General features: G+C 47.6%; 2 protein-coding genes across 2 annotated transcripts in view; both read left to right on the top strand.

Moving 5' to 3' along the window:
- Positions 1–5,011: 5,011 nt before the first annotated feature.
- On the top strand, positions 5,012–14,169 carry LOC109919889 (zinc finger protein 316-like). The gene is made up of 2 exons (XM_048616662.1): positions 5,012–6,198; positions 10,571–14,169. Exons 1-2 carry the CDS (start codon positions 5,053–5,055, stop codon positions 12,065–12,067), a joined length of 2,643 nt encoding a protein of 880 aa, XP_048472619.1. The 5' UTR covers positions 5,012–5,052; the 3' UTR covers positions 12,068–14,169.
- A 1,583-nt stretch (positions 14,170–15,752) lies between these two features.
- The window catches only part of LOC109921018 (N(G),N(G)-dimethylarginine dimethylaminohydrolase 1-like), an 85,907-nt gene continuing 84,809 nt past the window's right edge, over positions 15,753–16,850 (top strand). The window contains exons 1-2 of the mRNA XM_048616661.1: positions 15,753–15,773; positions 16,331–16,638. Coding sequence (XP_048472618.1) covers positions 15,753–15,773; positions 16,331–16,638 — 329 coding nt within the window. The remainder of the gene's footprint in view (positions 15,774–16,330; positions 16,639–16,850) is intronic.

Here is a 16,850-nt window from a genome sequence, read left to right as displayed (position 1 = left end):
CAAGCCGCACCTCCATCTCCTACCGACCAACCTCATCCCGCCCCCTTGACCTGTCCGTCCTCCCTGGACTGACCTATCCCCTTCCTAACTCCCTACCTACACTCACCTTTCCTGGCCCCATCCCCGCCTCTTCGACCTGTTTGTTTCTTCTCCACCTATCCTCTCCTCCATCCCTCTTCTATCCGCCTCCCACTCTCTCCCTATTTATTTCAAAACCCCCTTCCCCTCCCCCTTTTCTGATGAAGGGTCTAGGCCCGAAACGTCAGCCTGTCTGCTCCTATGATGCTGCTTGGCCTGCTGTGTTCATCCAGCCTTGCACCTTGTTGTCTCGGATTCTCCAGCATCTGCAGTTCCTACTATCTCTCTTGAATGCCTTGATTGAAACTGCCTCCATGCATTCTCAGGCAGCACATTCATGTGACCTACACCACTTCTGAATGAAAATGTGTCTCTGTTGTTTATTTTTTTCAATTTCTTTAACTCTGGACCTTCATGTTCTCAATCAGCAATGGGAATACTCTTTTTTCTATATTGTCCAAATTTCTCAAGATTTGAATACTGCTATCGAATCTCCTCTCTCTTCTGCAAGAAAAGCAGTTGCAACTTCTCCAATCGATCTACATAACTGAGGTTCCTCATACTTGGACCCATTCTTGAGAATCTTTTCTGCACTTCAATGTCTTCTTGTATTTCCAAGAGCTAGACTCAGTATTCTAGTAGCAGCTGAAACACTATCTTTTTCAAGTTTAACACAACCCACTCTTATGCTCCATTTTCCAATTAATAAGGCCTAGGATACTGTATGCTTTCTCACCTGCGCTCTTGCCACCTCCAATGTCTTATTCACATATACACCAAATTTCCTCTGCTCCCAAATGCTCTTTATTTTATACTGTCTATCTGTGTGCTTCCTACCAAACTCAATTACCTCAGGGATATCTGCACTGAAATTAATCTGCCACTTGTCTGTCCATACCACCAACTTGTTTGCGTTCTTTTAAATTTCTACAGTATCCTCCTCACAGTTCAAAATGTTTCCAAGTTTTGTGTGATGTGCAAATTTTGTTATTGTGCCCTGTGCATCAAAGTCTAGATTATTAATATATGTCTTCAAGAGCAAGGCTACCAGCACTGAACCCGGGCAGCTCCACTTCTTCTTCCAACCCAAAAGCATTCATTAACCAGTACTTTTTGTAACCTGTCACTCAGACAATTTGAAATCCATGTTAACACCATCTTTTTTTATTCCATCAACCATGACTTTGCTCACAAGCCTGTTGTGTGGCACTGTGCCAAACTATTGTATGTCCATGTACACCATATTTATAGCATTACCTTCATCAATCCTTGCTGCTATCTCATCAAACAACTCCAGGAAGTTAGTAAAACAGCATATTCCCTTAACAAATCTGTGTTGGCATTCCTTAATTATAGCTGCATTTGCCCAAGTGGCTATTAATGTTGTCCTGAGTTCTTTTTTCCCCAGAAGCTTCCTCACCACCAAAGTTACACTGGCTGGCCTAATCTTCACACTCTTGTTTTGAACAAGAATCTAACATTTGCAGTTCTGCAGTCCTCTGGCACCACCTTGAGGTGAAGTCCTTTATACTTTCTAAAAACACTTGCCCTGTTCTGCCCTTTACACAGCCATGTTCTATAGATCTGAAGTCCCCCCATTGTGACAACTCTATGATTCTTGCTTAGCTTTGTAAATTCATCGCAAATTCCCTTTCCTTCTGCAGCCTACCCACTGGCTATTTGCCTATGGGCTACACTGAGCAGTGAAATTGCACCTTTTCTGTTCCTTAGCTGTAGCCAAATCAGTTGTCTTTGATTTCTCTGGGATACCCTTTTTCTCCAGATTTGCAATGCATTCCTCAATCAGTACCACCACCTCTACCCCTTTTCATCCTTCTCTTTCCTGAGCACCTTGTATCTTGGTATATTTAACTTATAGTCTTGCCCTTCTTTGAGACATGTGTAACAGCCACAACATTATATTTCCATATGACCATACTAAATTGGGAGGTGGTATAGTTTGGCTTTTATTGCAAGGGAATTGGGAATACAAGAACAAAGAAGTCTAACTGTAACTGTACAGAGCTTTCTTTGAACCACACCTTGAATGCTTTGTGCAATTTTGGTCTCCATTTTTAATGAGGGATAAACTTGAATTCAGTACAGCGAAGATTAATGAGATTGTTCCCTGGGATGTCAGGGTTGCCCTATGACACATGGCTGAATAAACTGGACCTAGATGACCTCAATCAAACATATAACATTCTAAAGTGGCCTTTACAGGGTTGATCCTCAAAGGTTGTTTGCCCCTGGATGGGGAATCTAGAACAAGGGGACACTGTCTCAGTAATTTAGGACCAAGATTAGGAGAAATTCACAAAGGGTTGTGAGACTTTTGTTTTTTTTCTACCCTGGATGAATCTGGATGCTCCATCCTTGAGTATATTTAAGGCTGGAATGGATAGCTAATTTGGTCACTCAGGAATCAAAGAGTTGTGAGGAGTTGCAAGAAAATGGATTTGAGGCCCAGGCCATCCATACTTGTACTGAATGGTGGAGTAGGTGCAGGGAACTACGTAGGTTCCTGCTTTTAGGACCTTTGTTCCACTGTGAAGGATAGCAACCAATTGTAGCAGGATGTTAGTAAATTTACAGAAGGGGCAAATTATTGACAGATGACGTTCAACATTAAATTTGAAATAGTACATTTTGGTAGAAGATTGGAATGGCTTAATTTGTGCAAATCCAGGTGGGTTAGAGGGACAAAGGAATCACGGAATACAAGTACATCAGTCATTACAAATTGAACCACTTTTTAGCAAAACCATTTTTTTTTAAAAAAAGCACACTGTACATTAGGCTTTGTATCTAGCTGGATAGGATTGCAAAGTAGAAAAGCTACGCAAACCCCACATCAAACCATGGTTAGACCACATTTAGAGGTTGACGTATTATAAATAGGATGTAAAGACACTGGAAAGGGTGCAGAGTAGATTCATAAGGATGATCAGAAATGTACAGGAAAGAATTGATAGGCAGGTACAGTCCTCTTTTTCTCCTGAAAAAGGCGGCAGAGAGTTGGCCTAATATCCATTTTTACAAGTAGGAAAGGTTTTGACAGAGTGGATACTGAGTGTTTAATCTTTTGGTGCAGACCATATGCTTTCAGCAAAGCCTTTGAAATGGTCCCACACGGGAAACTGAAAATGTTAAAAGCACATGGGATCCTGGGTAACTTGGCAAGCTGGATGCAAAATTGGCTCAGTGGTAGGAGTCAGAGAATGGTGGTATGACTCGAGGCTGGTATCCAGTGGCGTACTACAGGGAATACTGCTCGGTCCCTTATTGTTTGTTACATAATTTATATAGATGAGAACGTGGGGTGATGATAAATAAGTTTGCAGATGAAACAAAGATTGGCCAGGTGACTGACAGTGAGGAGGAATCTTAGGTTACAGGAGGCAATTGATGAGTTGGGCAGATTGATTTAAACCCTTAAAAATGTAAGGTAATGCAATCTAGAAGAAGTAACAACACAAGGGAGTACTCAATGAATAGAAGGACAAGAAGATGCTCAAAGGAACACAGAAATTTTGAGGTGCTGGTCCACAGATCCCAGAAAGTTGTACAGCAGGTTAACAGGATAGTTATGAAGGCATACAGGACACTTGTCTTTAACAGCTTCAACACAGATTACAAGAGCAGGGAGGTTATGTTGGAGATGCACAGGACTTCGGTTAGGACACACCTAGACTACTGTGTGCAGTTCTGGTCACCACACTAGAGGGGTTGCAGAGGAGATTCACCAGGATATTGCCTGGGATGGAGCATTTCATAGAAAAGCTGGATAAGCTGAAGTTGTTTACTTTAGAGCAGAAAAGACTGAAAGGGAACCTTATTGAGGTATATCAGATTGTGAGGGCATGGACAGGTTGGATAGAAAGCAGCTGTTCCCCGTGGTTGAAGGGTCAACAACAAGGGGGCAGCATTCTAATATGAAAGGCAGGAGGATTAAAGGGATTTGAGGAAAATGTTTTTCACCCAGGGAGTGGTGGAAATCTGAAGTTGAGGCAGGAAATCTCACAACGGGAAATCTCTTTAAATAATATACTTGGATGAGCACATAAAATAGTACAACATTCAAGGCTATGAGCCAAGTGCTGGAAAGTGGGACTAGTATAGGTTTATAGTTTTGTTGGTGTAAACTTGATGGGCTGATGGGCCTATTCTGTCCTACATACTTGTTTCTATAACTACAGACCACCAACATGACAGTCGCTGAGAAATCCAACAGGGAATTCAGGAAAAATGTCTTTTTCCTGAAAGATGTGAAACTCACCCCACAGAGACAGGTTGAAATGCATGGTGCACATCACATGGAAGAGGATGTTAGTGAGCACAGGAGGAAGAAGGGATTAATGAGTAACAATGGTACGTTTATCATATAATTCCCTACAGTGCGGAAGCAGGCCAATTGGTCCTTCGAGTCCACACCCCTCTGAACAGGGTCCCCACAATTTCGCATTTTACCATGGCTAATTCACTTAGCCTGCACATAGCTGGACACTGTTGGCAATTTAGCATGGCCAATCCAGCTAACCTACATATCTTTGGATAGTGGGAGGAAACCAGGACACATGCAGGATTGGGAAGAATGTGCAAACTCCACAGAGTTTGTCACCCAAGTTTGGAGGTTTAGATTGTTTTATTTATTATTGTCACATGTACCTGAGTACAGTGAAAAGTCAGATCAAAACATACAAAGATGCAAAGCTCACAGGGTGATTGAACAGAGAGAGAGGTGTGCAAAAAGCAAGATCAACAGCAGATTTGAAATTTGAGAGGTCCATTCATAAATCTAATAACAGTCAGAAGATGTGGGGAGACTCAACTGGTGCACTACACCTGGCACCGACTGGTTGGGTGGAACGGTCTTGTTTCTGTGTCGGACATCGTGGTCATTTATCAGCCGCAGTTTCACAGGGAACCTTACTCTTTGTGTGTGTCTCTTCATTTCGAACAGTTCGAGAGGCCATGGCGCCGGGAGGGGTTCTTCACTTCCAGTTCCTCCACCACGAGTCGGCGACCCTGAGGAAGATGAACCAGCTCCGCGTGGAGAAACGTTTCTGCGACGTGACCGTGGTGACGGGGCGGCTGCGGTTCGCGGGCCACCGCGTGGTGCTGGCCGCGTGCTCGCCGTTCCTGCGCGACCAGTTCCTGCTGCAGCCGTCGCGGGAGGTGCGGGTGGCGCTGAGCGACGGCGCCGAAATGCTCTCGCGCCTGCTGCTCTCGTGCTACACGGGCTCGCTGGACGTGCCCTGCAGGGAGGTGCTCAGCTACCTGACGACCGCCAGCTACCTGCAGATGGACCACGTGGTGGAGGAGTGCAAGCGCGCGCTCTCCACGCGCATCGACCCCTGCATCAAGCTCGAGGACGACGAGGTGACCTTTGGGCCGGAGGCACAGTGTCGCGCTCGAGCTGAGGCACGGGCCCGGCAGTTGGCCGGGTTCAGGTCGGAGTCCGAAAAAACCGACGCCGACGACGTTTACGTGATCGTCGAGACGGACGGCCTGGTGGCGGAACCTTCCGGAAGCCAGCCCAGCGACCCCCGTCAGGAGGCCCACCCCGACCTCTCCAAGGCGGCCGAGGATGACGCTGTGCTGATCAGCGGCGGCTCCTCCAGCGACGAGGACAGCAACTGGCCGGGCGAGAAGAGCGCAGCCCCCGTTCCCGTCAGGCGGTGGGCAGCCCTCCACGGCCGCCTCCTCCGACCCCGCCCCGCCTGCCCCCAGCCCATTCACTGCAGCGAGTGCGCGCAGGCCTTCCAGCATCCGGAGCATCTGGTGGCCCACATGAAGGCCCACAAGCTCTTCATGTGCCCCAGGTGCGGCAAGGTGTTCAACCAGCGGGTCAACCTGGCTCGCCACGTCCATGTGCACACGGGCGTCAAGCCCTACCTCTGCACCGTCTGCGGCAAAACCTTCACCCAGAACCGCTCGCTCAAGGACCACATGAACCTGCACAGCGGCGCCAGGCCTCACTGCTGCCACTACTGCCACATGAGCTTCGCCCACAAGCCCGCCCTCCGCCGCCACCTCAAAGAGCAACACAGCAAAACCACCGCTGACAACTGCAAGTTGGCCCTACTCAGCATGGCTGGCACTGACGCCGAGCCACTGTAAAGGGACCCTTAACTCTGTACACACCTGTGAAGTTTTTCTCACTCCGAACTACCTTTGGGGTCTCCCTCGCTCTGCACGGTGCCATCAAAGTCTCCTTCTCAACTGTTGCCAGCGTTTCTCTCACTCTGGTTTACATTTGGGATCACCCTCCCTCTGCACAGTCCCAACGATGTCTCTCTCACTCTTCACTGCCTTTGGGGTCTCCTTTGCTCTTCAGAGTCCTGTTCGGTTCTCCCTCACTGGTTCTGGTGTCAGGGTCTACCTCACTCTATGGTCCCCTATTGGCTTCTCCCTCACTCTGACTTGTGTCACATTATTGTGCAGGCTCCCTCAATCTGTGGTCTTCCACTGGGGCCTTCCTCACTCAGTGGTCTCCAACTGGGGCTTTCCTCACTCTGTAGTCTCCCATTGGGGCTCTCCCTCACTCTGGAACTGGTGTCAGGCTCTCTGTCACTTTGCCAATTGCTACCATGGCCTCCAACGCTCTGACAGCTCCTCTCAAGTTGTTTTTAAGTGTAGAGAGCAGAAGAACGGAGAAAGGCTTTTCTTTCCACCTCTCCTTCCACAATCTCAGAATATGCCAAAGAGCTTTACAGCCAATGAAATACTTTTTTCAAAAAAAAGTAACCCTCGAAGTGTGGAAAAGCAGCAGACATTCTGTGCATTGACGTGAGAATGGATGGACCATCTGTGTCTCATATATGATGTTCACTGATGTTTTATATATTTTTGTCCAGAACACTGGGGATAGATTCCTGCTCTTTTTCCGAACAGTGCAACAGAGCAGGCTGATGCAGTTATGGTTTAACATCTCGTGAAAATTTTCACCCCTGACAGTGCAGCACTCCATAAATGCTTATAATGAGAGCACCAGCTGAGATTTTGAGGGTCAAGCGTTAGAGTGGCATTTGACCTCATAGCCAATAGTGCTACCTACAGTGGCACAAATGGCATCAGCTCCTAAAAGTATTGTCCTTAGATGTAGAATAGAACATTTCAAAGTTTAGAAGTTCTCCTGAAGGTGCCCGTTACAGTGGGAGCTATTTATGGATGTGAATTTAATCTATGTGTCTGTATATTAATTGACAATTGATTGTTGAATTGGTACTTTTGTTAAATTACACTCATCCAGGATTACAATACTTAATGAAATATTTGCATCTTTCAAATTTGGGCTGTTTCTTTTTAGCACTGTTCAATACTTTTAACACAGATTACCTCCATTTCCCAATGTCCACAGGTTTTTCAGGTTTTGCTCTTGGCTATTAATCCAGAGAGCATAATATTTTCAGAATTTGTCTTAAATTTAACCTCCTGGCATTTTAATTGTTTTATTATTAAAATTGGATGAGGATCTGCTGTGTGAAACCCAACCAGCTTGCTTCTGTCTCCTGAGGGAAGAATATCATAGAATCCTGGGATGTTTATAGCATAAGAGGCCATCTGGCCTGTCGTGTTTGCACCAGCTCTCTGAAGGAGAAATTCACCTACTACCACTGTACCTGCAGCCCTGTACATTTTATTTCCTTTTTCAAATCAAATTGCCCTTTGAAAGGCACAATGCACCTTCTGTCTAACACTCTCATGGGCATTCCTAATCCAAAACCTTTACTTTATTATAAAGTCTTTTTCTCATGTTTCCATAGTTTCTTTTGTCAATTCCCTTAAATCTGTGTCCTCTGTCTGTTTTGTGATCCTTTCAAAAGTGGAAACAGTTTTTTCCCCCCATCTGCTCTGTCCAGACATCTCATGATTCTGAATTTCTCTATGGAATCTCCTCTCAACCTTCTCTTCATCATAGAAATCTGTCTCAATTTTCTAATCTATCTAGCTGAAGTTCCGTTTCCCAGGAACCATTCTGCGAATCTTATCTGCACCTTTTGCAATGCCTTCATATCTTTCTAAATGTGTGGTCCTCAGAATTGGATGCAGTACTCAGTTGAGGCCAAATAAGGGCTTTGTAAAGATTCATCAATGCCCCTATTATGACGTCCATGATATTGTATGCATTATCAACCATGCTTGACTTGTCTGCCATGTTAATTACTTATGTACAAATATACCTAGGTCCTCATGCTACAGCAGCCACTTCTAATTTAATACAGTATCTCTACTTAGCAAAATGGATCACTTCACAATTCTCTGCATAAATCTGCAACTGCCCCATCTGCCTATTTCACCAATTTGCCTCTGGATTTTCACTAGGCTCATAATCGAAAGGTCCAGACTCTGGAGTCACTCACAGGTTCAAATGCACACACACATGCATCCTCTCCCAGCATCTGGTGGAATTTAAATTTAGTCAATAATTCTTAAAAATAAAGCTAATCTCAGTAATAGTGTCTCAAAACAACCATCAATTGTTCGCTGATGCCCTATACAGAAGGAAATGTACTATCCTGATCTTGACTGGCATATGTATACAATATGGATCACTCATAAAAGCTGTCTGAAATGGCCCAACCTGCTACTCAATTTCAAAGGAGGGTAGGATGGAGAACAAAAGCTGGCTATGCCACTGATTCCCATAAAAAGAATAAAGTATATAACCGTCTACGAGGGTTTTTGTGGCTCTGGTAGTGTCCTTAGTTCTGAGACAGAAGGACTAGGTTCAAGTCCTGCCTGATCCAGAGGTGCATAATAACATCTCTGAACATGTTGATTAGGAAATATCTATAATCATCCATGTTCTTTTGAAATTCTACACTGTCTTCACTGTGTGCTATATTTCTAAATTTCACACAATCCAAAAATTTTGAAGCTTGCTGTCCTTGCCCAATTTGGGTCTATATTCGACTTCAGGCTCACGATGAGGTGACTTGCCCTTTCACTGACTTCTCTATTATTTTACTCACCAAAAAGGCAGCCCACCATCAGTTCTCTCTAGGCAGGTAAGTGGGGTTGAGCTCTAAACATTGCCCTTGTAGGTCGCACCTACATACCAGGAACGAATTATTCTTCAAAATGTAAAGAGTAGGCACAGCTTACTCAGCATATCATCATAGAATGAGCCTCTCAACCCAAGAATCAATTTAGTGAATCTTCACTGTACTGCCACCAATGTAAATATATCCCTCCTTAAATAGAGAGACAAAACATAGAAAAGAGATGCAGGGCTAGGCCATTTGGTTCATCAAGCCTGGATTGCAGTTCAATATCACCATGGCTGTTACTGCATCTCAATGCCGTATTCCCCGTTTCTCCAAATATCTTTGATGCCTTTAAAATCTAGAAATTTATTTTTCTTGAATGTATTCAGTGACTTTGTGTCCACGGTCTTCTATGGTAGATAATTCCACAAGTTCACTACCCCTGCAGTGAAGAAATATTTTCTGATCTCAGTCCTAAATGACATATCCTGTATCTTGAGGCTGATAGAATAGTCAGCCTGCAAATCCCTCCAGTTCTTGTATGACTGGTGGTAACAGTTGGAGGGTCTTTTGGTCAGCTTGATACATTTTGCTCATACTTGAGGCATCCTGTGAGCTATAGTCTCCTATGCCAGGCTATGGAAACAGACATAATTACAAAGAGATAACTCCGATTTCTCTCCACAGATGCTGCCACACCTGCTGAGTTTATCTAGCAATTTCTGTTTTAATCACAAAGAGTAATAGCTTTTCATAACAGGGAACAAGGCCCTTCAGCCCATTGTATCTGGACCAGTCATCAAACATCCATTGATTCTAACCCCATTGTCCAATACACAACCTGTAGCCTTTTATGTTATAATATTTCAAGTGCTCATTTAATAGTTCTTAAATACCTTGAGGGTTCCCACCTTCCTCATCCTGACAGGCACTAAGTTCTGGATACCCATAACCCCCTGAGGTGAAAGGATTTCCTTTACAAATACCTTCTAAACCTCCTGCTCTTCACCTTAAAAGTGCGCCCCGTTTGTTAGTGACCCCACTAGTCGGGAAAGGTTTCTCCCTATCTACGCCCCCCAGAACTTCGTACACCTCAATGAGATACTCACTCAGACTTCTCTGCCCTAAGGAAAACAACTCCACCCTATCACATCTCTCATTGCAGATCATGGGAGTGGAAGAGCATGAAGCGAGAGTTGGGATGCAGGGGGCAGAGAGGAGACGGCTGGGAATGGGAACATAGAGTAGGGAGGGTAGGCACAGAAAGTACGAAAGATGGGAACCCAGAACAGGGGAGGGAGGTTTGTCTTCGAAAGATGCACCAGCTGTTCAGCTGCGGGAGGCGGCGCGGCTGCAAGTCCCTGATCGCTGGCGGCGGAACCAGGCTACACAGAGCCCTCCCTCTCCTGTGTGTGTAGTGGGAGGAGGGAGAGTACGCTCTAGATCGTCGGACAACCGTGTCCACACGTTTGCCCCCCTCCCCATCAGGCCGTTACTAAACCGGGCTCTTAGTGTCGTTGCTGCAGCTGCTGCTGAAGGCGATGGCGAGCGGCGGGGGGAGGATGCTGCGCTTCAGGTTCCCGGAGCACGACTCGGCGGCGCTGCGGAAGATGGACGAGCTGCGGCGGGGCGAGTGGTTCTGCGACGTGACGGTGCTGGTGGGCGGCCTGCGGTTCCCAGGCCACCGGGTGGTGCTGGCCGCCTGCTCGCCGTTCCTGCGCGACCGCTTTCGCATGGAGCCGGCCCGCGAGGTGACCGTGCTGCCCGCCACCGCCGCCTCGCAGGCCGTGCTGCGCCTGCTGCTCGCCTGCTACACCGGCCGCCTCGAGTTCCCCTTCGCCGACATCCTCGACTACCTGACCGCCGCCAGCTGCCTGCAGATGGAGGACGTGGTCGAGCAGTGCCGCCGCTCCCTTTCGCCCTGCGTCGTGGCCGCCTCGCTGCTGCGGCTGGCCCAGGACGGCGAGGCCGAGGACGGAACAGGGCCTGCAGCCGGAGCCGCCGGAGGAGGAGGAGGAGGAGGACTCCGCCCAGGCCGCTCCGGGACCCCGCACGCCGGTGCCGCTGCCAACCGGGCAGCGGAGAGACTTGAGGCCGAGGCCTCCCCCCTGTCTCCTTCCTCGACACCTACGACGGCGAGTGCACCTGGGGCAGGCCGAGGCGTCGAACCGGTCAAACTCGAGGCCCAGGCTTCTCCTCCTCCTCTCCTAGGCCCTGGTGACCGGGAAGCCCACGCCGCCCCTCACCCTCCTCCTCCAGCCGTCGCCGATTACCTAGAGACCGAAGGCCGCATACACCCGGGGCCAGGGCTGAAGGTGGGCGAGGACGAGGAAGAGGAACGGGCCAAGGCCGAAGGGATGGAGGCCGAGGTGGCCGAGGCCTACCCCCCGGGCACCGGGGTGGAGGAGGGAGGAGAGGAAGAGCCCGAGGAGGACTACGAGAGTTCGGCCAGCGAGGAGTGCCGAGCCTCGGCGGGTTTCTACGGCGGAGGGGGTTTCTACCAGAGGCCCGGGGTGGGAGAGGAACCGCAGGTCTCGGGCCTGGAGGAAGGCCCCGGGCCTGGGGCTGGGCCTAGCCCCGCTCCCGGAGCCGGGGGCCTGGCTGAGCCGCCCCTCCTGTGCTCGGAGTGCGGGGCCCCGTTCGAGCAGCGCAGCGGCCTGGCCACACACCTGCTGCTCCACAAGCTCTACATGTGCCCGCTCTGCGGCAAGCTCTTCAAGAAGAACGCGCGGCTGGCCCAGCACCTCAACGTGCACACTGGCTTCAAGCCGTACGGCTGCGCCATCTGCGGCCGGGCCTTCACCCAGAACCGGTCCCTTAAGGACCACATGAACGTCCACAGCGGAGACTCGCCGCACGGCTGCGGTTACTGCGACATGCGCTTCACCCACTACAACACCCTGCGGGTCCACCTCCGGGACCAGCACGGCAAGACCACCAGCGGCAAGAACTCAGGGGAGCCCAGGCTGGCAGAGATCAACGTGGTGGTGCCCTAGGTGTAGGGGGCTTGGGGTGCGGGTGCCCTGTAATAAGTGAGTGAGGGATGGTGATGGTGGGATGGGGCTGAAGGGCCTCTCTACCATGTAAGGGGGGTGCGGCACCAATGGTGGGGTGTTATAGTGGAAAGAGGGATGTGGAGGCATCCCTGGAGTTAGAGTGGAGCACACGAGGATCCCAAAGCTGGGGTGAGGTGTCTGAGAGGGAATCCTGTGGATAGGGTGGCATGTGTGGCATCATCCCTAGGGGTGGGGGTAATATTGTGCATGGGAGGGTGGCATGTGTGGCGGGGGGGGCCTGGGCTTGAGGGGAGGTGTGTGCAATTTGATCCCTAGAGGCATGTGATGGACTGAGGGGATGCAACCTTAGGGTAGAGTTGGGAGTGTTTGAGATCTGTAGTATTTCGTTGGGGGAATGGAATTGCAGGAGAACAATTTGTGTGATAGGGGTAAGGTGATAGGCAGTCCTCTGCTTGCTAATGATGGGCTCACTCCCATCCACTCTGCAGCAATTGAAAGTTCTCCTTTTGCCATGACACATGAACCTTAAAACCTTAGCTCTGCACACAAGTATAAATTCTTCTCTAGACCCCGATGTACGGTTCCTCCCTCTTCCCACATCAGTCAGCAGTGCCTCTATTGCCCACTCCCCTACATGCACCTGTCTCCTCTCTCCATCTCCCTAACTGGCTGCTCTTCTCTTGCCTCTCCCAACATATAATGCACTCCACCTACAGTCTCTATCATGTTCTCTGACCCCTATTCAATAAGATGTGGGAACAAAGTAGGCCAATAGACCACTTGGATCCACTCTACCATTCAACAAGACCATGGCTGATCTGATCATTCTTCACTTTCTTCCCTTTCTGCCTATGGGTCAAGTTCTCAATTCAGTCAAAATTGGAGGGGCGAGGTCACCAGCAAATATGCCATTGCAATCGGCACTCTGAGGATGGGAACCTCCATTTTACTCACTGTCCTTGAGGTCTTTGCCCTGGTCACTGAGGCTTTGCAACAAGTTGATCAGTTTAATTCCAAGCCACAGTACAGCCTGAGGCATCAGACAGCAGAGGAGGTGCCCATTCATCCTTTCATGGCTGGTTCCTCAGTAATGTGATCCAATTAATCAAACTTCCTGGTTCTTTTCCCCATCACTTTGTAAATATCAGTTTCTCCTTCTGCTATTTGTTCAATTCAAAGAGAGCATAGATCTCACATCATGGATGATGGTCCTTCAGCTGACTGTGTCATCTGCTGTCCATCTAACATAATTCCACTTTACAGCCTGGAGTCTGTAGCCCTGTAAGTTACAGCACTAAATGCAGATTGAAGCACTTGTTAAATTTGATAAAGTCAAGATCTCAATTGCTGAATCTCTTTCTGGGCAGTGTCTTGCAGATTGCTACTGCAGTAATATTTATCGTTGTCACGTCTGGTTCTATTGCCAATTAACTTAAGCCTGTGCCCTCTCGTTTCCAACTCTCGTAACCAGTAGAAATAATTTCTCTGCATTTGCTCTGACAAAACACATCTCTCAAATCTGCACCTACCCTTCCCCACACCAAGGAGAACAGTCCCAAGTACTCCATGTCCCTCATCCCTGAAACTGTTTTTGGAAGTCTCGTCAGCACCCTACCCCAGACCCTGACATCCTTGCTAAAGTGCCCCAAGGGTCCTGAACAAGACACAGTTTCCCAGGTGAGGTCTAGCCTGTGTTTTGTCCAGGTTTAGTTTAACCTCTCTGCTTTTGTATTCTGCCAGTATGTACAAAACTGCAGGTACCATGAGTATTTCTAACACCTGTCACAGCTAGTCTTATCTGCTACTAAATCAGTTTGCAATGGGAGCATAGTGATGAAAGGATCAATATAACTTTCAAACCTGGTCTGTGTTGCTCCCCCCCCACTGCTGAGAATGAGCTGTGACCTCCCACTAACCCTGCAAGTCCATTAGAGAGTTTGTCTTTTCCATCTCAGTAGTTTTATTACATCTAAAAGATTGAATGTGTAGTTTTTAGATGGTATTTGTGGTTCATTTCAACTCTAAGGATAATATTGGTGTTGATCTTCAGCTGCTTGACAAATAAATATAAATTTCATAAATCCTCTCATTGTCTGATAAATTTGACATCACATTTTTGCTAAACTCTGACATGGCATTGGGGATAATGTAGAAAAGTAAGGGAATAAAATTGTTGCTAATCTCATACACAATGGTAACGCAATTGTTACTAATCTCAAACATGGTAAGGGTATAAATATTATTAATTATGGACATGGTGGAAATAGGATTGTTACTAATCTTTGGCAGTGCACGCTTGTTATCACTAAGTTGGGAAGAACAGGATTATTACTAATCTTAGAAATGGGTAGAGCAGATTTGTTACAAATGTTGACTAACTTCAATCATGATGAAATCTGATGTTTTACATATCTGTAGACAATGGAGGCAAGATTGTTACTAATCTCAAAAATGGTGGGAATAAGATTGTGACTAATCTCAAACAGAGGAGGAGCAGAATTGCTATTCTTAAATAAATATTATTCAAACTGTATAGATATAAACTGAACTGTGGTTTGAAGCCATGAGTGGCAACTTTGAGTTAACACTAACAAACAAATGAGACAGCTATTACTCAGAGTCCTACCCCATCTTGCCATTTTAGCCCCTAAAGGAAGTTTATCATTTAAAAATTACTAAAATATAATTACCAATATAAAATGCAGCTGGTGGGTCTGTTAGCTAAGAGTTTGTGAATCTGTGTGATTCAGATGTTGTCAGTAGAAAACAGTTTCAAATGTGCCCACCTCTGGAGTGATCATGTAGGAAGTGCTGGAGCTATGCAATATAAAAACATTAGAAAGTGCCAGTACTGAATCTGATACCATTTGACTGTCAAAATGATTCAGAACCAGAGGAATTTTGTGCCAGAGCTACTGAATTACAATGACAAAAGCATCATATGATGGATATGCTGTGCCAGTGTGACAGAGGGATTGAGCGTGAAAAACATCCAGTTATAGATCCATCCAGTGCAAGAGTCCGGAGTCCAAAGTGTACGAGATCTAGTGCCAAACAGATTTGGTGTCATAGGATTCCAGTACCAGAGATCAAGTGGCAGAAACAGTGATAGATCTGTTGCTAGGGAAATCGAGAGACAGAGGTGCAGCACCATCAGAGATGTTGCTACAGGGTTCCATTGGCAGATATCAAATGGCAGTTCCAGTGCCATTATGATTAAGAAAAAGTGTTGTATCAGGAGTTTCCAGTGAAAGATAGATTGTGTTAGGAGATCCAGTTAGAGATTGAATGAAGATTGAATAATAGAGATAAACAATGATAATTAGACTGAGCAATAGTGATCTAGCATTGAGGGTATCTGGTACTAGAGGGTTCAATTGTGCTATTGAGATAAAGTGATAGATCTGAGGCAAAAGGATCAAGTTGCTGGGAAGATCCAGTGATGAATCGTACAACAGGATGTTCAGAAAATTCCAATGGAACAGAAATAAAGAAGATTCCTTGTTTATGGGCTGAGTGCCAGGTAGAAAGGGTAATGGAGAGATACAGTGACAGATGAAGTCATGATGAGGCCCTATAAGTAAATTGTACGCTGAGGAGATCCCATGCCAGTGAGATCAGGTACGAGAGGGTTCCAATGACCAATAAATTGAGTTCAAGGAAGATGGAGTGCCTGGGAGATCAAGTGAGAGATCTTATGACAGAGTTCCAATCACAGATCGAATGAATAAAGAGAGAGTTTGGAGAGATCTAGTGTGAGAGATTAAGTAATATAGAGATCCAATGACATTGCTTAGTGATCTAGTACAAGGAAGATTGAGATCTGGAATTAGTGATAGATTTTTGTTCCAGTGACTGAGCTATCAAGTGTGAGTGTGATCGAACGGTTGATCAGATCCAATGTCAGGGAGATAGCATTGTCACTGGATATTTTTATTGCTCTAACTAAGAGGTCGAGTGCTAGGGATTCAGTGACATGCACCAACAGTGCCAACGTTATTGGGTGCAAGAGGGTCTCAGTACCGCTACAATACCGAGGAAATCCATTTACAGAGAGATCGGATGACCGAGGAGGGGGTTCCAGTGTCTGAAAGATCAGGTGAGGGTCCCCCCGCAGTAGAAGGACTGAGTGCAACGGGGATCCAGTGACGGAGGTGGGGAGGAAGAGTGACAAAAAGATCGAATAATGGTGAGCTCCAATGACAGCGGGATCGAGTGATGGAGAGACCATGTGCCGAATAGGTTTCCAGTGGCAGACGTCGAGCGACAGCGACCCCAGGGGCCGGGGGATCCAGTGTGACACGGAGATTGCGCAACGGGGGGGATCTGGTGAGAGAGATCGAGCGACACGGGAAGCCGGCGACGGTACGTCCAGTCGCGGGGAGATCCAGTGATCAAGAAGAATCCCAGACGCTGGGAGATCGAGGGAAGGGAGATCCAGTGACAGAGTGCTCCGGGCAGGGGGTGGGAGCAATTCAGCGGCCAGAGATCGAGCGACATCCGGGCACGGGGGAGACCGAGCGGCGTGGCGATCCAGTGAGAGGGATCGAGTGACCGGGAGCTGTGGAAACTCCGCGGCTGCGGCTGGTCGGCCCTGCTCCTGCTCCGCTCCCGGCGCCGGGAGTTTTTGCGGGTCCGGGCCCGGGCCCGGGGATTCGGTCGGCCACCCGCCGGGGACTGCGGCAACTCGGAGCCAGGTGAGCCCGAGCAGGGCCTGGTGGGGAGAGAAAGGCTCGGGGGCTTAACCTCCCACTGTCACCCA

This window comes from Rhincodon typus, chromosome 35 (assembly GCF_021869965.1).
Source record: "Rhincodon typus isolate 14 chromosome 35, sRhiTyp1.1, whole genome shotgun sequence".
Classification (NCBI taxonomy): domain Eukaryota; kingdom Metazoa; phylum Chordata; class Chondrichthyes; order Orectolobiformes; family Rhincodontidae; genus Rhincodon; species Rhincodon typus.
The sequence above is the reverse complement of the archived record's forward strand: the minus strand, read 5'-3'. Positions and strand labels throughout refer to the sequence as shown.

Coding starts and splice junctions, on each gene's coding strand:
- LOC109919889 (XM_048616662.1), top strand. CDS start 5,053: ATGGCGCCGGGAGGGGTTCTTCACTTCCAGTTCCTCCACCACGAGTCG. Junction 6,199..10,570: donor GCACTGACGCCGAGCCACTG/TAAAGGGACCCT, acceptor GGCCGTTACTAA/ACCGGGCTCTTAGTGTCGTT.